The sequence below is a fragment of the Sarcophilus harrisii genome, chromosome 5 (genome assembly GCF_902635505.1).
Source record: "Sarcophilus harrisii chromosome 5, mSarHar1.11, whole genome shotgun sequence".
NCBI classification, from domain to species: Eukaryota; Metazoa; Chordata; class Mammalia; order Dasyuromorphia; family Dasyuridae; genus Sarcophilus; species Sarcophilus harrisii.
Window position 1 is genome coordinate 243,149,630 of NC_045430.1, and position 24,683 is coordinate 243,174,312.

The window sequence follows — 24,683 nt, forward strand, 5'->3', positions numbered from 1 at the left end:
GCTGGTAGTTAGGAATTCAAACACAAAACTGAGATCTCTCTGTCAACAGGGAGCTTATATTTGTAATAGGAGAGGCAACATATATAGGTGAATCATGGATAAGGAAGGAAGTATGGTATTGATCTGATTACTTTTCTCAGGACAAGATGTGGATGGGATGGACAGGAAAGAGGTATGGATGATCAGATATCCCTCACAATGGGAGGGATGTAATATGTATAACATGGAAATAAATGTAAAATATTGATGGGAAACAGCCAGGTGCCCTTCTGTTACTGTTGTGGTTAATTTTTTTATCTTGTTTTTTTAATTCTCTCCCTCCCTGCGTCCCCCCCTCTTCATTTGGGAAGATAAGAAATCTGACAGCCATTATGCATATGAAGTCATGCAAAACATATTTCCACATTAGCCATGTTACAAAGGAAAAAGGGGGCAAGAAAAATAAAATTGAACAATTGCTTCAGTCTACACCGAGTTCATCAATTCCCTTTCTCTCTGGAGATGGAAAGCATTTTTAATTTGAATCCATTATCATGGATCATAGCATTGTTCAGAGTAGCTAATCTTTCACAGTCATCATTAGAACATTACTGTATATAGTGTTCTTCCCATCCCCTTTGTCATTTCTTATAGTATAGCAGTATACAGTCACAATCATATACCAACCATAGCTAGGTTAGCCATTCCTGAGCTGATGGGCTAAATGCCCTTTAGATGACGTTGCTCTCACCACCTGACTAATGGTACTCAGCCCTGAAGTGGAGTTACAAGCTAAGTGGCTGATTCACCCAGGGAGAGATACATGGTTCTGGTCTGGAAGGTTTTATTCTAGATAGTGTAAGCACCAAAGCAAGTGGCAAGATGACCTGAGACAGGTAGCAAGGTGGATCATTGGACAGAGCACTGGCTCTGGAGCCAGGAAGACCTCAGTTCAAATGTGCTCTCAAACATTTACTGGCTGTAGGATTCTGGGCATGTCACATAATTTCTCTTTCCTTCACTTTTCTCATCTATAAAAGGATAATAATAATAATAATAACTTCCCTGGTTCTTGTGAAGATTAAATAAGATGATAATCATGAAGTGTTTAGCACAGCACCTGGCATATAGTAAACTCTGCATAAATGTTAGTGATCTGAGACAAGTTAGTTATAAAATCACAAATTCAACCTATGTATAAAGTATCATATTTCAAATTATCTAATAGTAAAAACCTAGAGTTTGGGGCACTGAATGTGTTACTTCTCAACTAATGAAATTTCTTAACCCAGGACTCAGACTGCATAGAATAATTGGGCTTTTTTTCCTATCAGTTTTTGGCTTTCATACAACCCCTCTATAAGAGCTCCAGGAAAATATTTCCTTAGAATTGGTCTCATATCTAGATTCTCCCCAAGGAGAGAATAAGATTAAGTATGGGACAGCTATTTATTTCTTCTATCCTAAAGAAATGCTTGAAACTAAAACTCACTAGCATGCTTTAACAAAGACTTTCCCAAGCAACTGATTTTAGCTCACTGGGTCAGAGTATGGTGCTGATAACAAGATCATGGTCTTGTTTTACATACAAACACTATATTTGGAAGGTTTGATTATTGTACTAAGGTAGTAGACTTAGTATCAAAAAGTCCTAGATTCAAATCCCAATTCAGACATATACATATTCTCTCTCTCTCTCTCTCTCTCTCTCTCTCTCTATATATATATATATATATATATATACACACACACACACTCTCTTTGAGTCTCATATTTGCATCTGTAAAATAGATTGGACTAGAAGGTTTCCAGCTCTGCATTTATGACCCTATGATCTTAGGAATCACCTACAACTATTGTTGCTGGGCCAGGAACATCTCAACATGAAGAAGCAGTTTGTGGGACTGCTGAATAGGCATTTTACATTTCTCATTTCCAAACAATTCCCTCCACGTCCTTGTGTTTGGGTAAGCCAGTTTAGGAGTTGGGCTCATGCTCTGACTAGTGATCATCTTCTCTGAGACCGAGTACTGTTCAAAATGACCTAAGACCTAGACGTTCTGGGACTCCCCGAGGTAGCCTCCAAGCTTGGACATACCTGTTTCACCATTCATGTTTAGTCTTCTGTACTTGGGAAAGGAATGCAAAAGAAAAGTGAAAAAAGCAGAAAGATCTTTGAGTTGCAGGCTCAGTCCCACCAAGGTCGGATGTGCTCTTAGCCTGATGTAAGACCAAGCCCTTTCTCTACCTCTTCAAAGAGAGCTTCATATTAAAATAATCTTGACACAAGGTTGATCCATTGCTTTTTAAAAGTCCACCAAGTCATCAGTTTTTCCTGTTCCACAGCCAATAAAAGGAACGTTTAATCATCTCAAATTGCCAATTCCTTCAGCACAGAGCTTTCACAGGCCTGGAGGTTACCTTGGCAGCTCAACACACTCTCTCTGGGATGGTCTTTATAGGCCCATTCCCACACATGTTTCATGGGGTGCAACATTCATTACATACAATATTCATAAATTTCTCTTGAGGGAAATATGAACATAGCATAGGATGGGGAAAGCGTCCAACATTTTTCTGGAGCCAGGAAGAAGGCATCTTCCTGGAGGAAGGAAGAAGAATAGTGTATGTGTACACAAACATATGCACTATAGTTTTGGGGTTTTTTTTCCCCTGAGGTTTTATTCCCTTTGTGTCATTTATCTAGGTGAAAATGATGATTCTGGAAGCTCATCTTACAGGATAATTTAACCTAGATTGGAGAAAATAATGCTCTCAATTAAAGAACCTTTTTATTCTTTTGTTTTCATTTTTCACTTCTCAGTTGGAAATAAGAGCAGAACATCTGGTACAAATGCTGCCTCCATCATCATTCATTAAACCAAGTGCTTTTAAAATCAGTTTTTTCTTGAACAGGTTTGTATCATTTAGATTTGCAATAAATGTAATTTGGTATTTTTTTTCTTTCTTTTTTTTTCAGAACGCTTTACCCTGTACAGCTCTAAAAACCTTAGACAAGCATGGAATAAGTAAGTCTTTAAAATGATTGTTCCTTGTTCTTTGATTTTGTTGAATTTTTTTCACTTGGTTAAATTTCTGAGTCAGAGTTAATATTGCATATTTTGTCATTATTTTTGTTATATGACATCAATTTTTTCTGTAAGTACACATCCCAAATTTGTTAATGCTCAGTGTTCTGAAGGTTATCTGAATTCTGAAGAGTCTTTGCATCAAGGGAAACATCCTGACTAGAATATAATTGAGTGCTACTGACCAGCCTAAACATTTTGGTGCAATGGATGAATGGTATATTATTTGATATCCAAGACAGTCTTACAACTTATCACAAAGATCTCTGTCTACCCATGTGATTTGGACCTTATGTAATAATTTGTCATTCTCTTTAAATGTCCATTATCCTACTGTATTTCATTGTGGAGTTTTAATTCATTATAATTTTGGAAATTGGTGACACCAAGAAGTATCACCATGTAAAAAGTTATTCAGAGATCGTTTTAAATTAAACAAAAAATTTTATCAACCTACTGGGAAATCTTTGATAGAATTAAATAGAGATTAAGAAGCCCTTATTAAATTGCTGGCATTCACTTTTAAATAATTTTATTTTAAGAATTACATTTCAAGGAAAATCAGGAAGCCCAATGGATTTGATCAAAGAAATTATAATACTTTTCAAAGTAGAGTCGCTTGTGGTATGGTGGCTTATTATTATGATGAATCTGATTATTTGAATACCATCACCTCGAAAATGAAATGCAAGAAAATAACCTTAGTTTCCATAGTTTAATTCTCATTTGTAATGTTAGTGAGTATGTTATTGTAGAATTTTCATGCAGTTATTTTATTTTTTTAAAAGACAGAGCTTTATCATCACACATCTTTATGTGTTGTTGAAATGTAAGAAGTTATTTTGTTTGACCTCACATTTAGGGGGAAAAAAATTCACCTTTGGTCTGAGGTAGAATTATTTATTTTATTGTTTATTATGTACTAATTACTGTTTTATTGTGCTATAGAACATATAAATCAAGTAGTTCCTTTCTTATTTAAAGAAAACAAAAACAGGTCATGTGCTTTCCTTTAGAATATTAGTTAAAGAAGGAATGTCATTGGTTTTAATCATCCCATGTAGTGATCCCCAGTTTGAAGACTGTTTCTTGCTGTTGTGTTTTTAACCTTCTGACCCATTTTTAAAGTAACGCTGAGTTGTACCAGTTGTGAAAAATGGCACATAAGACTGGTTATTGTAGAAAGGAAGAAATCTAGAAATATTCACAGAGAGAAAGAAGGAAGCTCAACTCATGGGTATGATCTCATTCTTAAACTTCTTAGTCCCCACCCCATTCCACAGATATAGACCTTCCAGGGATATGTATCTCATATCTTATTGATTAGCTTTTTTCCTACAACCAAAATACTGTGGTCCCATCCCTAATGTGACCTTAGTTAGAGGTGAGGAACGGGAAGCTGTGTCCATAGATTTTTGTTTGTTTTTTTCCTCTTATTTTTGCCTACATCTCTGGATTTACCTCCTCACTACTTCAACTGATATCAAAAAGACGACAAATCAGGCTTTTCTCCATCATTCAAATGGAAAGATAATTAAAACAGATTCACATTGTTGTGGGATTTTTTATTCTGACTTGGTTCTATGGCCTTTGCCTGAAATGTGTCCAGTTCATTTTTACAAATTTCTTTGGACCTCACTCAGCTCCTTATCTTAAATGTAAGAGGGTGGAACTAGGCAGTCTCTGGTGTCCCTCCAGCTCTAGATTCTTTGGCAATTTGCAAAGCAATTAATTTCATTAATAAAGAAGAAACTGGAAATGAAGACCTGTGGTTTACTAATTGTCAGTATTATCTAGGATCTTAGATTACATTAGCATGAGAACTCCCTCCACTAGCACTGATAGCCACCCATCTGTGTAATTTATCATTTAGATTGGTGCCTGAGCTTAAATGACTTGTTTGTGGTCCCATGGCTACTAAGCACAGGACTGAAGATTGGAGCTGACACCTTCCTACTCTGTATTAAGCATTCTGTCCAGGATAGCACCCTGCCTCATGCTTCTGTAACATGGCAGGGATGGGGAGTTCTTGATTTTGCCCAGTTCTGCCTCTCTCAAAGGATTTACTTGCAAATCAAGACATCACCCTCCTGACATCATTGAACAAGGATCACAACAAAAACAATCTGACCATAGAATTGGAAGTCCTAGGTTCCAGTCCTGTGCAAGTCCAAACCTTAACCGAGTCACTTACCCTTATTTTCCACATCTGTACAATGAAAGGATTGGACTAGATGTTCCCGCTCCCTATAATCCTGTGAATAGGTGTTTCTCATAGGATGAGTGTCCAATTTGGTCTATAAGGCATTGAACATCAGAGATCCATCAATGGAGCTTTATTTCTATGGACAGTAGGAGCTTTTCATAACAGGATTTGAACAAAAAACAGAATTTCTTTTGAGACATTGCTTCTGAAATAATGACACTCTGTTTTCCATTAACAAAGGACTAGTCAATTTTTTCTCAGTTAGATATTAGACTTAAACTGATGATGATGATGATGATGATATTTATATAGCACTTTTTAAGGTTTTCAAAGTGATTTATATGTTAATCATTTGATCCAGTTTCTCAAATGGAATTGACCAGTTTGTGATATGAAATACCATGATGATGAAGGTAACTGGTTACTCAAACACTTGTATCATTGGCATGTTTCATTTTCACCATAAACATAGTAACTGACATTTACATGGTCCTTTAAAGTTTGTCACATACATTACCGCCTGAGAAAATTAAGGCTGAAATCTACAAGCATTTTATCATCTACAAGTTTTTTCATCTGTAAGATGGGGAGAGTGGTATTTACAGAACTTACCTTGCAAGTTATTTGTGAGGCTCAAATGTGGTAAGTATGTAACATAGAGGGCAAGGAATAAAAATTAAAATTAAAAAAACAGGCCCTGCCCACAAGGAACTTATATTCTAAAGGGAGACATCAGCACATAAACTGAAAAGGGGCTGGAAAGTTTGGGAGACCTTGGGCCTTTGGATTAGCCTGGAGGTTCTGGGAAGAATTGAACAATGAAAGAAAGGGACTTCAGAGGCCAAATGTCCGAGCTTAAGACTTTTCTGGTGATTGCCCGTAGTGGTTGCTGCTGCTGTTGTTACACAATCAGGAAATATCTGAAGCTTCACTTGCACCCTATTCCAGCACTCTATCCTCATTACTAAGCTGTGATTTTCTGTGGAGACGGTTAAGATTGCCATGGCTATGGTTATATATAGTTGTATGTCATTCTTAAATCTTATGATTGATCTGTTATTAACAATTTGATTAACTGAGTTGAATATTGAAAGGTTTTTTAAAATATAGTTTTCTAAACATATTTGGGTTCCTTAAATGAATAATTTTAAAAATTATACATGTGACTTAGATTAATGAAGTTTTTAGTTTTGTATAGCTCCGAGTTTCCACCATATTAATTGGTACATCCTGAAAGATTTAATAGAGAAATTCTAAGAAATATAATCATCAGTGAGGATTATTACTTTTTGCTACTTTTATGCAGTATACTCAGTTGTCAGCATGGAAAGATAGCCTCTAGTCAATTCAGACCTAACTTAATTTAGAAAAAGGGGCATAAGAATCAAGCAATACTAATTACATTACTGCTTCCCCTACTAAATGACTTGGTGACCTTGAAACAGCCATGTCCATTTCATCATCTATAACATCCCAGAATGATATCTAGATGCAAAATAGCTATACCATTAAAAACTGCATTTGTAAAACAAGTGATGCATTTACCTAGTGCTAGCTAATTTGCACATCCACAGTACAATGACTAAATTGTGGGAATTGGTTAGTTCTCATCCACTTCAAAGATGAACCGTCCAGAGAGACAGTTGTAATAGATTCAAAATTAGGTGAACTAATTTGCAAGAACTAATTTGCAAGCATAGCAAACCTTGCATCTTGGAGTAGCTTCATTGAGAGTATGAATTCAGTCTGAAAGCATGATTCAATATAATGAGAAAGTAATTGTTCAAAACTAAGGTGTGGTATTATTTAAAACAAAAAATTATTCCGAGTGGATCAGTCTGGAAGACTTGAGAATGTCAGATATACTGAGCCAACTGGTAGAACTGTGCCCAAAAGGCTTTTTTTTTTTTTTTTTTTGAAAAAATGGAACCTGAGGCTGCTCAACTAGATATAATAAGTAACCCAATTTATTTTGGGACAAAGCCTGCCTTAGGTAACATACAATCCCCCACTGACTTCATTTGTACATGTAACCATGGGCATAATTTGGCCCTTTGAAAGGTGTTTTAGGATTCTGGGGTAACAAAGAAGAGGTAAGAGCAAAGTCTTCAAAAAATATAACAGATCTCTCAACTCCAAAGGCCATTATTAAGGTATAATCTTAATTGAGGAACCCAGGATAGAAGATATATATTAATAAAGAATATAGACTTCTTTGTTCTCTTACATTGGCAATACACCATAACTACTAGCTCTGCTTAAGGGGCAATAAGGAACAAACTCTAATTTCATTAAAAATGTGAACCATTTTCATCTTTCAAAAAAAAAACAAAAACACAACCCTGTTGTGTTTCAGCAGGGCTGTAAAGACGCCCCCTATTTTTCTTCCAGATCTTCCTATTTATAGTTGTCTAACATTGGCATGTATGTGCAATGAACCAAGAATTTTGACCACTAAAAAGATCTTTTATTATTATGGCTGGAGCAGAGGCCTTAATGTGCTCTCCAGCAAAGTTAAGGGTAAGCTTCCAGGAAGACCTTGCTTGTTTTGGAATTCTTTAACAGCTGAAAAACTTCAGAAATTTAGACATTGTTAAGAGAAGGCCAGAAAACAGACAGCAAAAATCCACAACAAGCTTAGGATGGAAATACAGTCAGTTTTCACAGAAGATAAAGTAAAACCTATTAGAGAATAAATGCCCCTGTGGGAATTGCCATTTAAAGTTGAGTTTTTTTTCCCCAATTGCCCCAGTGTTAAAATGTAGTCTGTTCATTCTTCTTAGAAACAACTGGGGTTTCTCGACATTTGGATCAATGCAAAAAGAAATTCTCTGGAAATTCAGTTTCAAAAGAGGCAGCTTCAGTATGGTAGAGAAAGGACTGGACTCAGGGTCATAGCTCTGAGCTCTTCCTCTTATGAATTGTGTATTAGTGAGGTTTAATTTCTTCCTGTTTAAAGAAAGTGGGTGCTTTCTGAAGTTTCTCCAACCTCAAGTCTCCCCTAGTTGTATGAATTAAACAAGAATAGCAGGGAAATTGATTGGCCGAATCCATGGAAGAGGGGCAAGGAAGGGTTAAGAAAAAAGAAAAAAAAAACCCTCAGGCTCTGCCCTGACCCTACTCCCATATATTTGGATTTAATGGCAAAATCATAGACTTTAATCTAGAATATTTTGGGTTGTATCCAAACTCTGGCTTCATGAACTCTGTTTGAAGTATTCTTATCTTGATCCATTTTTAACCTCCAAAATATATTTTAAGAAGGCACCCCTAGATAAGTACAGTGCAAAATGTAATAAATTCAGAATAGCACGTGTAGAGGAAGCCATGAATTGTACTGTGTATTTATTTTGGTTGTCCCTTCCTACATTTTGGGTGTTGGCAGAGCTGTAGCGTTCCATTACATTTTAGTTCAGAAATCTCTTCCCTTTCAAACGTTTAGTTCCTTTTCATGAAAACTGCTGTTTTCACTCTGCCTTTTTGTTCTCTTTTGGGACCAGAATTTTCTTATGTATTAATATGTAGCAAAATGGAAGAGAATTTTAATTTGCTGGGTAGTAGCAGAATGAGTCAATTCTGTGCACTACTTGAAGATGTAATCAATGACAAGTAGGTTAGAAATGTGCTAGGAACAAACCTCTTATTGACACTAGGAGGAGCAGTTGAGTTGAGTCAAATCTTCAAAGGCAGCAAATCTTCAAAAGTCCCCTTTTCTACTCGGTGCAATATTTTTTTATTGTTGACCATTTTTGTTAAAATTCTTTTTGCTTCAAAGTAACAGTTTTACTTTATTTCGGGGCCTGGAGGATTTCTTCTTACGTTTCTACAAAAATAATTATTTGTATCATTGATATATTTTTCCCTCCATAACTTCAAAATGGTCAAGTAATCAGTGCAGTGAGGAGATGATTTCATTTTGGGGCACAAATTTTTGACTGCTCGAGTTCTGTGCTCCCAGGATGACTCTTAAATCAATATCAGACTGTCCACTTGGTTATTTAGTTCAATTGATAAGTGAGGCCATAGTACTAACGAGCCTAAGGCCATGGGAATGGATGAGAAGCATCAGGATGTAGTAGAAAGAGGGTTGCATTGGGAAATTATGAGAGTTTGGATCCCAATTCTGACATTACTTGCTTTGCAACCCATAGGAGAATCACTGAACTCTGAGCTTCAGTTTCTTTATCCTCAGAGTGGGGAGAATATAATAGTGTTAACCTTCCAGGGTTATTGTGGGAATCTACGTATATTAGCTATTGGGACTCGTGATTATAAAGGTTCTGCAAACTGATTGTACTAAGTAACACTAATGAAAATGATAATGATGTTGTAAACCAGTTAGTCTGAGTATACATTGTTGTGACAAGCTATTCCTACAGTTTTTCACCATGGTCCTCCGCTTTAGCGGAATTTAGGAATTCAGGAATCTGAATTCCATCCTCAATTTCACAGGTATTTTTCGTGAGTTTTTTATCTTTTTCTAGTCCATATTTCCAAGAAATTAGCAATTGTCTCCTAATATCTCCAATAAAGTACCCTCCTTCTATTCCCTGTTTTCTAGTATGCCCTTAAGTATTATCTTCTGTAAAAGTATGGGCTAGCTCCCTGGAGGGCCTCAGGATCAGCCAGAGTCAGGATAAATGAAAGTCCTTGGTCTTTAGGGGGAGAAGTGAAGGAGGCAGGCAAGCTGCCATGCAGCTTGCCAAAGATATATCCTGGATTCTGGAGTCCAGATTCTCCAGCCTCTCTCCTCCTCATTCTGCAGCCAAGTGACCCTGACTTCTCTCCCTCAGTCCTCCAATCCTTGGTTATGATTACCTCACCACCAAGCATTCAGCAAGCGCCAATCATGAGGAGAGCCATCATCTAAATATATGCTTATAGTGCCATTATCTTACATCAAATAGGTAATTAGCCTTAAGTTCTCTCTTGTCTGGTTCAGGCATATCTTTTTCAGAGTTTCAGCTCTCTACAATCTTCTTCATTAGAATGTAAGTTCTGTGAGAGAAAAATACTATGTATGTTTCCATCCTTGGTGTATCTAGCACATACAGCACTTAAAGATCACTTTATGTCTAAGTTTGTCTAGCTATCCATTTGTTTGCCTCTCTCTCTTTTTCTACACACACAACACACATTATATATATATAAATGTATCTTTCTCTATGTGTGTGTCTATCTCTGTCTTTTTCTGTCTACCTGTCTCTCTGTGTATCTATATCTATCTGTGTCTCTGTGTCTTTATCTATCTTATCTATCTGTCTCTCTGAGTATCTGTGTGTATCTGTGTCTATAACCTGTCTGTCTTTCTCTGTATCTATGTCTATCTGTGTCTGTCTGTCTTTATCTTATCTGTCTCTCTCATCTGTGTATATCTGTGTCTGTCTGTCTATCACCTGTCTGTCTCTCTCTCTGTGTATCTATGTCTATCTGTCTGTCTGTCTGTCTTCCTACCTATGTCTTTTATCTGTCTACTTTTCTAACTATCTATCCATTATACATCTTTAGCTAACATGGAAATATACATAATTTGTAATGAGAAACTCAAACAAGAATCCAGATTGATCAGTGGAGATGCCTAATACTCATTAGGACACCTAGCATTTATTAGAGCTCTAAAATTTGGAAAACACCTAATATATGTTACCTCCTTTGATGATCACTATTGTGAGCCCTTTGAGGTAGGTGCTGTTTTTATTATTTCCCTTTTAAAGATGATGAAACTGAGAGTGACAGAAAATGAATAACTTGCCCGGGGTCAAACAGCAAGCAGGTTTGTGAGGTAAGATTTGAACTCAGGTCTTTTTGACTCCACATTCTATGCTACATCCACTGTTGCCGAATTGTTATCAAGGACTATGACTGGATCTTACTTGTAAGTAGAACAGAATGTTTTACAGAATGTCAGATCATTTGAGGATCACTGAAAAGCAAGAGATCAAGAACATTATTTCCCCACATCCTCTGCACAACAAAAGTTCTTGACATTATTATTAATTATTATTCTATTCTATTAATTATATTATAATATGTGATTATATATTGTATATATTATTTTATATAATAATAATAATAATAATTATATTGATTAATGTTAAGATTCAGTGATTTCTGGAGACAGTGACAAGAGGATTTTAACTGACCCACCCATTGGAGGGTCCAAACATCCCATCACTGCTTTCTCAGCAAAAACCACATCCCAGAAGAAACCATGGTGGATATAGTGTGAAGCATGGTCAAAGATGCTTTCTTTCTAAGGTTTTGTGAAATCCTTCAGGAAAGAGATAGGATTCAACTTGAGCCTACTGTGTAAGGAACTGGGGGTTTCAAAGATAAAGAAAATATAAGCCCCAAATTAAAGATTCTTACAGTTTAAAACAGGAGTTCGTAACATACCATCCACAGAGATCCATGCATAGATTTATGGTAAAATTGGATGAGAAAAGAATTACATTTTTCTTTTCATTCACTTGTAACTGAAATTTAGGGAAGGATATTCCAGTCAGGCATGATAGTTTGTGCAAAAGCTCTAAAATATTAAGTTCAGAATCCAAGTGTTGGTTACTTTGATGGGAATGAAGTGCTTAAAATGGAATAATGTGAAATATTTGGGATAGTAAGTAGGCCCAAATGATAGAGGGGGAATTCCACATTTTATACTAGGAGTAGAATTTTAGGCAGGTTAGTAGTACAAGAGATTATTTTGACAACTCTATAGAAGATGGAGTAGAGAGAAGATGGGAGAAAGAGGGAAAACAGCGAAGAAGCTCTAGCTTCAGTTCTGATGAAAAAAATGAGAAGGGTTTGAAATATATTATGAGCACATGGGTAAAGGAAAGATGGTGGATATGATAGGTGGTTTGGGGATAGGATCCACAAGATGGTAACTGAATGAGTGTGAGAAGAGCAAGAAGAGCTCAAGAAGCCTCTAAAACTGATCCTGGGTAACTCAAAAGATGGTGATACACTTTTTAAAAAGGAAAAATAAATTTATATTATAACTTTATTATATATTTAAAAGGAATAACAAGTTATACATAATGGGTTTGTATTTTCAGTTACAGCCATTTAAAAACAATTATACTGTATTATAGAAATGCTTGTCTTATTTCATAAATTAAAAATAAACAAGAGATTTGATTTGGGAAAATCATCTATACAAAAATGGTATTTGAACTTAGGGGATAAATAAAAAAGGGAAAGAAAGAAAAAAAAGGAAAGAAAGAAGGAAGGAAGGGAAGAAAGGAAAGAAAGGAAAAGAAAGAAAAGAAACATAATGGGAGTTTGGGTATGGAACAGATCGATTCGACTGGAAGAATCAATCAGAGAGAGCTACAAGTGACAGGAAGAAGTGTCATCTCCTGCGAATTCTGAAAAATAGAAAGACATTGATAGACCAGCTAATGGGAGAGAACAACCCGAATAAAATCACGTAGGTAGAAAAGTATGGAGATGAATCATAGAATTTGAGAGATAGATGTGATGATCTCAGTTGCCATCTAGCCCAACCCATATGTAAAGAGAAATTTCCTGTAGTAACATAACTGATAAGTGGCCTCCATGTTCTTAGCTGTCCATTCCACTGTTAGACAGCTCTGATTATTAGGAAGTCTTTCCTGACACAAAGCTGAAACTTCCCTCTTTGCAAGGATGGCTGCCATGATTCTTGGTTCTGACAAATGGAACACATCTTGCTCTGCTTGAAGGCAGCTCTCCTCCACCCTGGGTCTTATATTCTCTAGCCTACATATGCCTTATTTTTTCAATTGATCCTTATGTCATATGGATCTGAAATTCATTATCTTAGTTATTTTCTTCTGGATATTCTCCATTTTACCAATATTCTTCTTAGACTTTGGGGCTTAGTAGACACCATGTTCCAGATGAGTTTTGACAAAAAGACAGAGTACACTGAGACTATCCTCCCCCGATCTTAGAAGCTAGCTATCCTTTCATTGAATCTCCAATGGTGTCAGCTTTTTTTTTTTTTTTTTTTTTGGACTCCATTTCATACTGCTGACTTAATATTGAGTTTGTTGTCCCCTAAAATTCCTAAATCTCTCTGGGGAGATCAGTTATGAAGCTACTGCAGCAGTACAATTTAAAAATAATGAGGGCCTAAACTAGGATAGTTACTATGGGAATGCAGAGACCAAGGGAAAGAAAAAAATAAAAATTAACAGACTCGGGGCATGGTAGAGAAAGTCCAAGGTGATTTCAAGATTTCAAGCTTGGATTACAAGAGAAATAGTAACCATTGTTTCTTGCACTACCAAATCTAGCTTTAGATGCTTTCATTCAGAAATATTAAGTTCAAGCAACTAAGGGATGATGAAAGAGAATTTAATCTGATCCAGTCCAATCTATAACAGCAAGCTTAGGAATCATTCACATATAGTAAGTATCTGTGAATATGGATATATTCACCAAGGAATTATAAAGAGAAAAGAAAATTAAGAGCAAAATACATGGGAATGATACCATTTAAAAGGGGAGGAAAAAAGAGAAAGCTAGCAAAAGATACAAAGAAATATCAGAATGACAAGAAGAGTACTGGTTTGGTGTGACAAGGAGGGGAATGATGGGTAGTTTCAAATGCAAGAGAGAGGGGTAGAGAAATAAAGATTAGGAAATGGTGATTGGATATGGTGCTAAGAAAAAGGTCAATGTGACCTCCAAAGAAAAATGCTGAACTTGAAAGCCAGGTCCTTGTGGGGCTCAAGAATAAATGTGTAGGAAGGAAGTAGAGATTATTTGTAGAACATATTGGAAGTTTTTGCCCTTTCTTTGTATCTCCAGTATATATTCCACTCTGTCACCCAACTCTGGGCATTTTCTCTTGTTGTCTCCCATACCTGGAATTCTTCAGGGCTTCCTTCAGGTCTCAGCTAAAGTTCTGTCCTTTACAAGTCAAGACTTTCCCCATCCTCTTTTATCCTAGTACCTTCATTCTGAGATTAGCTCTATTTTAGCTTGCATGTGCCTTGTTTATACATATTGTCTCCCCTCCATTAGACTGAACTGCTTGAGAGGAGAGACTCTGTCTTTTGCCTTTCTTTGTATGCCCACCACTTAGCACACTGTCTGGCACATTGGAGATACTTAATAAATGCGAGCTGTCTTACTGGCCCAATGCTTAGCCCCATGAGCTCTTAATAAAGGTTTATTAACTTAGACTTTAAAAAAATTATTTTTAATTTTGGGGATTAAATAAATATTTGCATCTACCATGTACAACTTGCAAATATACAACAAAATTATCATGTAAATTAAACTTTTTTTCCCTTTTCTTCATTCCCCATCCTAGTCACAAAGTCACATCCATTAGTCACAAATAGATATGTGTATATATGTGTGTGTGTGTGTGTGTGTGTGTGTGTATCTACACATACATGCACATATATACATATATATAAAGACCATATATACTTATATTTATATGTACATATAAATATGTATATTTATGTAAAATTAGTGCATACATACTTCTCTATCAGTTTTTTTTCTCTCAATGAAGACAATGCATGTGTCTTTATGGGTCCATTATAAATTTGGGCATTTATAAGAGACAAAATAACTTATTCACTCAAAGCAGTTCTTCAAACAATATTACTCTTACTGTGTACAATGTTCTCTTGGTTCTGATCATTTCACTCTTCATTATTTCATGCAAGTCTTTCCATGTTTTTTTCTAAAGTCTCTGAGCTCATCATTTCTTATATCCCTGTAGTGTTCCATCACAATCATATTCCATGACTTTTTCAAGTATTCTCCAATTAACAGGCATCTGCATAGAAAGAGAGATGCTATAAACATTTTTAGAACAAATGGGTTCTTTTCCTTTACCCCTAGTCATCTTTGGAAACGGATCTAGTATTGATATTGCTTCGATTCGAAGGGTAAAAGTAATCTAATAACTTTGTGGGCATAATTCTAGATTACTCTCCAAAATGATTGGATCATTTTACAATTCCACCAACAGTGAATTAATATCTGGCTGATATTCAGGAAGTTTGTCTAGGAAAGGAAAGAGAGGGAAAAATGGATGACAGGTTGGAGGTGGGAAGATGATAAGGTTTAGTTACTTTTTTTTTTTTTTTTTTAAGACTATAGAAGGGTAGGAACCAGTGGTATCTTGACAGTAGGTGGGTAGCAAAGGTCCTGGGATATAGAGTAAGGAATAGATTTTCCAAAAGAGACATAGGAAACTTTAAAAATCCAATTTTGTATTCTATAAATTTATCCTGATTTGATCTGGGGGGAAAAAATGGCCTGAAGCAGAGGCTAATTAATGAGTCATTATTTTTTTTCTTAAAGAATAATGAAAATAATATCTCACATTGGTATTGTTGCTCAGTTTTTCAAAGATGTTACATACATCATCTCTCATTTCTTCTTCCAATAGCCCTTCTAAAGAAAGAAATATATGTAAGCGATCACAGTTATTCCCTGCCTTAGTTTTAGGGCCCGTCTGGTCTAGAGCAGGATTTTGACTTAGGTTATTCTGATTTAATGACAGTGGAATCTAGACAAAAGGTCTTTGCTGTGTGATTGCCTCTATCTTTCCTCCCTACAGCTGTTGGGGAATGGGCCATGAAAATAAATGCTAAGGGCATTCAGTCTCCTGCTAGTAAATTTGAGTTCTTTCCCCCTACCCTACACCGTCCTGCTTGTCCCAGGAGGTTACTCTCTTGTCATTTTGTGTCACCATCAGAAGGCCGGCTAGTTGATGTCTTTTTTTGTCAGTTAGAATAACCCATTGTGAACTCTGGAGGTATCACACTAGAAGCTCTCTGTTTATTATCTGACAGGCACTCTGATAGAGAGAAAAATCTCCATCTCCTTGCTTACTAATTGGCAATGTGTGCCAGATTTGTGAATTGGCAACAAACTTTGTTTTCCGTTCTTTCTAATTATATATGGGGCTCATTGTCCAAAGAGGCGTGCTTATGGTTAAACTAATATCTTCCTTCTGCTCTCCAACTCGTTAAGGGATAAAATCCAATCAGCTACTCCAACAGCAATCACAAAGCTGGTCCCTGAATCGTCCAGCTCATTTGCCTTAAAGGATGATAGAAATAGACATTCTCAAACTTTTCTTAGAAAGTTTCCAGAAATGTGGCCTGAAGTTGTTCTTCTAATCTTCCTAAATTAAAAATGCACATAAAGGATTCCTTGGATCAAGGGAAAGCAAAACATGGCCTTTGGTTCAGATTATTTCTGACCTTCTTGGATAAAGTGTTTCTAGGACTATTTTAGTACCACATTCAGAAGGATTCTCCTCAAAATTTGGCCTAAGGAAAAAATAGTATCCTACTCTTAAAGTAGAGACGGGGAGAGATAGTGATGGTCATTTCTCTTTTTAAATTGATACTTTTTGCTTTTATATCACAATCTTTCTATTGAATCTCTGTTTGTAACAAAGAAACCTGTTAAGTATAGTTAACTGACAAAGAGACTTTATTCTGAGAGCACACATAACCTTGCATCTTCATTGCCCTTTACTTCTTAAACTGAGGAAGAGAAAAAGATGTTTCAATATCTATCCTGCTAAATCAGGGATTCTTAAAATTGTGTGTGTCATGGATCCTTAAAGTGCCTGATAACATCTTTGAATCCTTTGTCAAAATAATGTATTTAATGCATAAAATAAAATACAGGGGATTACAAAGGAAACTAATTATATTAAAATGATGTAATCCATCTAGATCTATCAACATATTCCCTAAGTCTGTCAACCCTCTCTTTATAGTTCTGTGAACTCTTTGACTAAGAACCCCTCTTCTAGACTAAAATTACTTTAAATTTGGCAGCTTATTCTTTGATTGCTTTATTGTATTATATTGTAGGCATTGTCTATACTCTTCTCTTGGTTTTGATTTCTTTGCATTCAGTTGATTTCATAAAGCTCTACCCCATATTGTCCAAATTTTTCATATTCATCACTCATCACAGCACAACAATGTTTCATTACACTAATTACTACAATTTGAATAATCAGAGGGTGCCAAAAATGTAAGTAGCACACTAAACTTGTTCCCAGGTTTTACTAACAAAAAGTGCTGCTGTCAATATTTTGGTATACATGGGGGCACTGAGCCATCTCCCATCAGTAAGTAGAGTGCTAGTCTTGGAGTCAGAATGTCCTGAGTTCAGATATGACCTTAAACATCTACTATAACTGAGTGACCCTGGAAAGGCAATTAATCTGTTTATTTCAGTTTCCTCATCTGTAAAATGAAGATAATATCATCAGGATTGTAGTAAGAATCAAATAAGGTAATTTTGTGCATTAATTAGCACAATGTTTGCTCCACGTAAATGGTATAAAATATTTTACTATTATTATTGAATAGTCTTTTTGTATTGATCTCCCTTGGGCATGTACCCATGATTGAGATCAGTAGGACAAAGGGAATGAAAAGCTTGGTGATTCTATTTACATGAGTACAAATTGTTTTCTAGAATGGACAAGACAATTCACAGTTCCCCCAACATGGTATCAGTGTACCTGTCTTCATAGAACCCTCTTCGTTATTGACTATTTCTATCTTTTATTACTTGTGATGCTTTAATGGTATTATGTAAATGCCAAAAGGTTTTCTTTCTTATTTCTTTCTCTTAGTCTTAGAAAATTAAGTAATTTTATATGGCTATTGTTCATTTATATTATTAAAATTTTTTTTTCATATTCATCAACTTCTTTTCTATTAAGGAATAATAGTTTTTTTTTTTTCATTTCTTTACTTATCTTGGATAACAGCCTCATCATGGTTTTGATGAAAAGATGGGTTACTTCTATATTGTAGGAAATAAGTGGAATCCTAGGTAATTAAAAGTTTTTCCCTCTGTACTAAACTCTGTAATAGTCATACCAAATATAATAGATGAATGTCATCAGATAGTTTTAAAATAATTTTTAATATTTAATTTACCCTAATTACATACTAAAATGATTTTTAACATTTGGATTTTTTCAACATTTTGAATTCCAAATTCTCTCCCTTCCTCCCATTCTCTTTTATTGAGAAGACAAGCAATTTGATTTAGATTATATATGTGCAATCTCGAAAAACATATTTCCCCATTAGTCATTTTACGAAAGGAAATAGACCAAACAAAATACACAAAAAATAAAGCTTTAAAAAAGTATGCTTTAATTTGCATTCAGACTCAGTTCTTAATTTGTAAATGGAAACCATTTTTCAATATATGTCCTTTAGAACTATCTTGCATCATTACATTGCTGAGAATAGTTTAATCATTCATAGTTGATCATCATACAATATTGCTGTTACTATGTACAATGTTCTTGTTCTGCTCACTTTAATCAGTTAAAAAAAAAAAACTGTTTGTTTTTTTAAGCATCCTGCTCATCATTTCTTATAGCATGAGAGTATTTTGTTATGATCATATACCACACCTTGTTCACACAGTTGGTAAGCATGCCATATCTCTTTGGGATATAGAACTACTAGAGGTTTTGCTGAGTCAGAGGGCTATGTTTGGTCATATAAAAAAAGATGTACCTTTGAGAACATTTCCAAATTGCTTTCCAGAGTAGTTGAATCAGTTTACAACTCCATCTACAATGAACGAATGTGTCAATTTTCCCACATCCCATCCAACATTTACCATTTTCTTTTTTTTGTCATATTAGCCAAACTGATAAGTGTAAAATAGTTACAGTTAGAGTAAACTCAGAGTTTCTGACTATATTCTGACTATAAACAGCTTTGATCACTTTGTCTGAAAACTGCTTGTTCATATACATTAGCCATTTATCAATTGGGTAATGGCTCTTTTATAAATTTGACTTAGCTAACTATATATTTGAAAAAATGAAGTCTTTAGATCAGAGAAACTTGCTGTAATTTTTTTCTACAATTATGATTTTACTGATCGTGTACTTTATTCTATCCGATTCCATACTCCTCTATTTATTCTATTCTCACTCTCCTTTCACCCTATCATCAAAAATGTTTTGCTTCTGTCTGCCATCTCCCCCATTCTACATTCCCTTTTAGCCCTTCCCTTTTCTTATCCTCTTCCCTCCTACTTTTTTGATGGATAAGATAGATTTCTATACCCAAATGAGCCAATTCTGATGAGAACAGGTTTAAGCACACTTCCCCCCACTTACCTCATCTTTCCCTCTACTATAAAACCTAGATTTGTACCAAAAAGTGAATAATCAGAGGGTGCCAGAAATGCAAGTAGCACACTAAATCTGTAGGTCACATTATATTCTACCTTAATTGAGTCAAAAGAGGAAGAGTTGGTTAAGTGGGAAATAATGTTTTGGGTTTGGGTTTGGGTTTTTGTGTTTTTTCTTTTCTTTTCTTTTCTTTTTTTTTCTTTTTTTTTTTTTTTTTGGTCCTATTTCCTGGCATCTGTTTCATACAAATTTTCTCAGAAGAAAACAATTCTGGAAGAGTGAACAAATCATAAATGTACCAAGGAAATAATTTTTTTTGGAGAATTGCTTCTCACCTTCAAAGACCAGTGTGGCAGAATGTGAAGTGTGTTGGCTAGAATTGGGGCCATGGGACCACAAGGGTCAAATTCTGACTGCTGTTAGAATTTAAGTTCTCTGAACACAGCAACTAACTTGACTTTTTCCTTGTGAGCTAGCATTTAGCACAATGTTGGCACATAGTAAGTTCATTAAAAATGCTTGTTGATTAAACTGTGAATTAGGACAAATCATTTAAACTCTATGGGCTTTAGTCATCTGTAAGTTGAGAGATTTAAACTAAAAACCTCTCTAAGTCCCTTCCAAGCCTAATTCTGAGATCCTATGAGATAGACTCCCACCTACTTAATTAATTAATTAATTTTCACCAGTTACATTCAAAGAGTTTTTGAGTTCTAGTTTCTCTCCCTTATCTCCATCCACAAGTAAGAAACCACATGTGAAATTATGCAAAACATTTCCACAAAGGTCAGTTGGTGAAAGAAAACATAGATCCTCCCACCCTAATGAAAATAAAAATTAAGTTAAAAATGAAGAAGAGAGATAGAGAGAGAAATAGAGAATATTTCAATCTGCATTCAGACACAATCAATTCCTTCTCTGGGTATAGATAGGATTTTTATCATAAGTCAGAGTAGTCGTGGATGATTATACTACTGATAACAACAGAGTCATTTACAGCTGGTCATCCCAAAACATTGCTATTTCTTTGTATACAACATATTTCCCTTTGTTCATAGAGGACTCTCCAGGTTGTTTTTGTTTTTTTTTTTTTTTCCTGATAACATCCTGCTCATTATTTCCTAGGGAACAAAACCATTCTATCACAAGTACATATCACAGTTTATTGAGCTATTCCCCAATTTATGGACATCCCCTCAGTTTGTTTGTTTGTTTGTTTGTTTTTTGTCTTGAGAAGAGAGCTGCTATGAATATTTTTTGTAACATATAGGTCATTTTCCTTTTTAATTTTTTTCTTTTTTTTTCTGAATCTCTTTTGATATTCATGCCAAGTAATAGGATTGTTAGGTCAAAGGATATGCATGAATTTATAGCCCTTTGGGCACCAATCATATCTTTTTGATCATTTTATCATTTCAAGCATGACTCTTTTTATAAATTTGAATTAGCTTCCTCTGTGTTTGAGAAATGAGGCCTTACCAGAGAAACTTGCTTTGAAAATGTTTTTACTATTGATAATTATATTTCCCCCCATTTATTCTCTCTTTCTCTCTTTTTACTCTCTGCCTCCTCAAAAGTGTTTTGATTCTGGCCATTCCCTCCTTTTCATTTTGGGATCTCTTTCAGGAGGTGATTGGTGGATTCTTTCAATTTACCTCTGGTTCTAGAATATCAGGACAGTTTTCCTTGATAATTTTTTAAAAGATGACTTCCAGGCTCTTTTTTTGATCATGAGTTTCAGGTAGACCAATAATTTAAAAATTCTCTCTCCTGGATCTATTTTCCAGATCAGTTGTTTTTGCAATGAGATATTTCACATTTTTTCTATTTTTTTTTTTTTTTTTTTTTTTTGGTTTTGCTTTATTGTATCTGGATTTCTCATACAGTCATTAGTTTCCATTTGCTCAATTCTATTTTTTAAGGAATTATTTTCCTCAGTGAGCTTTTGTATTTCCTTTCCCAATTAGCCAATTTTTCTTTTTAAGGCATTCTTCTCCTCATTAGCTATTTGGTATTTCCTTTTGCATCTCTCTCAATTCTTTCCCTAATTTTTCTCTCTCTCTCTTATTTGACTTGCAAAATCCCTTTTGAGCCCTTCCATGGCTTGAGCTCAATTCTTATTTTTCTTAGAGGCTTTCTTGGAGCTTTGACTTTATTATCATCTTCTGTGTGTTTTGATCTTCCTTGTCACCATAATAATTTTCAATGGTCAGAGACTTGTTTTGTTTTCCGCTCATTTTTCCTAAGTTATTACTCAGCTTTTAACTCTTTGTTAGAATAGGACTCTTTTTCCAGAGTGAAGGGTGCCCTATCCCAAGCTGCTGGGGTTTTTGCAGTTATTTTCAGAAATCCTTCTAGGGACCTGACCACAACAAGCCTTCTTTTCTGCCCTGAGCTGTGGGGAATTCTAGTGAGCTGGCTGGGGCTGGAGCTATGCTGACCAGCTGGGCCTGCACACCAGACTCTCACTCTGTTGCCACAGACCCCCTCTACTGAAAGTTCTCCCTGGTGTCCATGGGCTGAGAGGTCCAGAAGCCTCCAGCACTGCTGCTGATTCAGAGGTCCCCTCGCTGATTCTGGGGTTGGGTTGGAGCTGGGACAAGGGCCAGGTGTGTGTTGAGCTCCCACTCTGGTTGCACATACCCTTTTCTGCTGACCTTCCAGGACTTTTTTGGTGTTTGTGGCCAAGATTTCTGGAAGCCACCAGGACTGCTGCTGATTCAGAGGACTGGCCTGGCTGGGGCTGGGGTTGGTGCTGCACCTGTGAGAACTACTCGGGTTCTGCATGCCGGACTTCCACCCTGATGGTGGGATCTTTTCTGCTGACCTTCTTGCCTTCAGATGAAAAATGTTCTATTCTATCTTTTTTAGGTGTTCTGATGCTCCAAAATTTGTTTAGTCATTATTTAAAGGAATTTGGAGCAGTTTGGGGGAGAGATTGGGGTTAATTCCTACTTTTACTCTACCATCTTGGTTCTGCCTTCACCCAGTCAATAGTTCTTAAAGCCTCCTCCTCATGTAAGGGACCTTCATGCCTGGGAATCCCAGCCAATCTCCTTCTGGCTTTTAAGTTCCATGTATAAAATCATTAGCTGGTTCAAAATTGTATTTATAATTCTTGTGTAGAAATAGACTTTTCAATTCTCTTATATTTTCCCCATATTTATGATGTTAACAAATGGCATTGTGCATAATTAATGTAAAAGTGGGATTTATCTCAAGCCTTTGAAACACTCTATTAGACAAACATTTTTCCTAATTAGATCAAATGAATCCTACAAATGAAACACTTTTAGAAAATTCAAAGGACCTGTTTAAAGCTTCCTACAGATGGTCCTCTGTAAGTTGATGCATCTATCTAAAGCCAGGTAAATTCCTAATGTCCACTTGACCTGAGGGTTTAAATGGGTAGAAAGAAGATAATTATTCTTTCAAGGGCATTAAAATGGAGAGGATAGATTATATCCCGTTATTGATTGTGGAGAGAGATTCCAAAAAGAACAGACTTTTTTTTTCTTTCAGGTACTTAGTTGATTCTGTATACTAATAAAGCACAGTAAATTATTCTAATTTTAACAATAGATTTCATTTTGTCTGTAACCAAAAGGAAAGCATTAAAATGTTTAATAAAAATGAAGAGGAAGAATATCCCTCAAACCAAACAATTGGAATAAATTACCTAATTCAAATGGGAAATATTAAATCAGATCTACATTTTCTAAACCATGCAAAAATTCCAATAGGAGTTTAAAATTGATGTTTTCCTTCAGTTTCAGCCTTGAAGAGTTATTATTAGTTCCTAATGTTGATGCTGTATAAGCATCAGGAGAGACAAGCAAATAGGAATTTTACTGCAAAATGAATCAATTTGGTTGTCTAGGTACCAAAGACAGTGTGTTCTACCATATGTGTTTTTCAAAAGCCGGTACGTCTGCTGTATTTGCTCCCTCAAGATTAGATATACAAACATGATGCCAAATGTAGAACTTTGCCTTAAATTATTCACATCTCTCAATAAGTGATTCCCCACTCTTCCTGCATCAGAGACTATTTGATCATAAATTCAATTAAATCAGCCACTGTCTTTGTGATGTTTGTCCAGCTAAATCCTTCAGTGAATAAACCAAGAAAGAGGCCAGCTGTGTGTGTTTAAAGAGTTTTACTCTTGCGAGAGAGGAGTTTGAAGTGAAAATGAAGCAAAGGTCTCATTTCTTTGGCCAGATTGTGGGCATTTCAGGGCTTTAGATGGTCCAGTGTTATTGCTTTTAAGACCTGGCAGACTTGGAGATGCAGCATTTTCCTAAGAATGCACTGGCTTTTGTTTGCAGGCTTAGAACTGTGTTGAAATACCTTTGGGTGGTGACATAAAACTGTGAGCCCTAGGGATTTTAGTGAAGGCTGACAAACAGCATCTGCCAACCACCCCTCTTTTTTTTCTCTTCCTCTCTGTGTTGTAGTCCTATCCCTGGGCCCATTACAGGTCAAAACAATTGAATAATATACAAGTAGACTTTTTTGAGTCTCTCAGAGATGTGGAAATTTGGCTTGCATGTTATTTTAAATTATCCATTTGTATGCCATCTGAAAAGGAAACAATTATTAGAGGTTTAAAAAAACTCATTTAATTTCTATTTTATGACTTGACTTGTTCCCAGGGGGGAAAAAAGGTATATACTTACTTCCTTGAAGAAATCCACAGCAATCTGTGGATATGGAAGATGAGATATGCTATCAGATTACACTAATATGTGGTTAATTTTGCTGAACTATTTTTTCATCCTCCCTTGTGATTTGTTACAAGATATGTCTTGATGGGAAGGCCCTGAAAGGGAGGTGTATTTACAAATGAAGATGGCATAAAATCAAAAGATACCAATAACATTTAAAAGTTTATTTTGGTTCTGCAGCTTTTCAGCCATCCATATATACCCTTCCTTCCATCTTCATTATGACCAGAATTTCTATGCGAATCAGGCAGCATGTTCTGAAAAATGCATGGAAGTATTTCTTGATATCCATAAAATATACCTTATCTTTTTTAAAAAAACATAAATTTTATCAATATCTTTTGTCCAATAACACCTACTTTCCCACTATTCCTCCCTCTCAGTCTCTCTGAGTCATCATTTGTAATTAATATTATTTAATATAAATGTTAATTTTAAAAAATATTTCATTAGAACTAACCACCATACACAAGAAAGTCTACCATTGTCGCAACACCTCCATACACCTCCATTATCTCCCACAT

General features: G+C 35.6%; 1 protein-coding gene across 9 annotated transcripts in view; it reads left to right on the top strand.

Annotated features, from left to right (window-relative positions):
- The window catches only part of CDK14 (cyclin dependent kinase 14), a 673,115-nt gene that overhangs the window by 520,118 nt on the left and 128,314 nt on the right, over positions 1-24,683 (top strand). For all 9 annotated transcript variants that reach the window (XR_004229802.1, XM_031939988.1, XM_031939989.1 and 6 more), the window contains one exon: positions 2,960-3,008. Coding sequence is in view for 8 of the 9 variants with exons in the window: in XM_031939988.1 (XP_031795848.1) it covers positions 2,960-3,008 (49 nt within the window). In the remaining variant the exon portion in view is untranslated. The remainder of the gene's footprint in view (positions 1-2,959; positions 3,009-24,683) is intronic.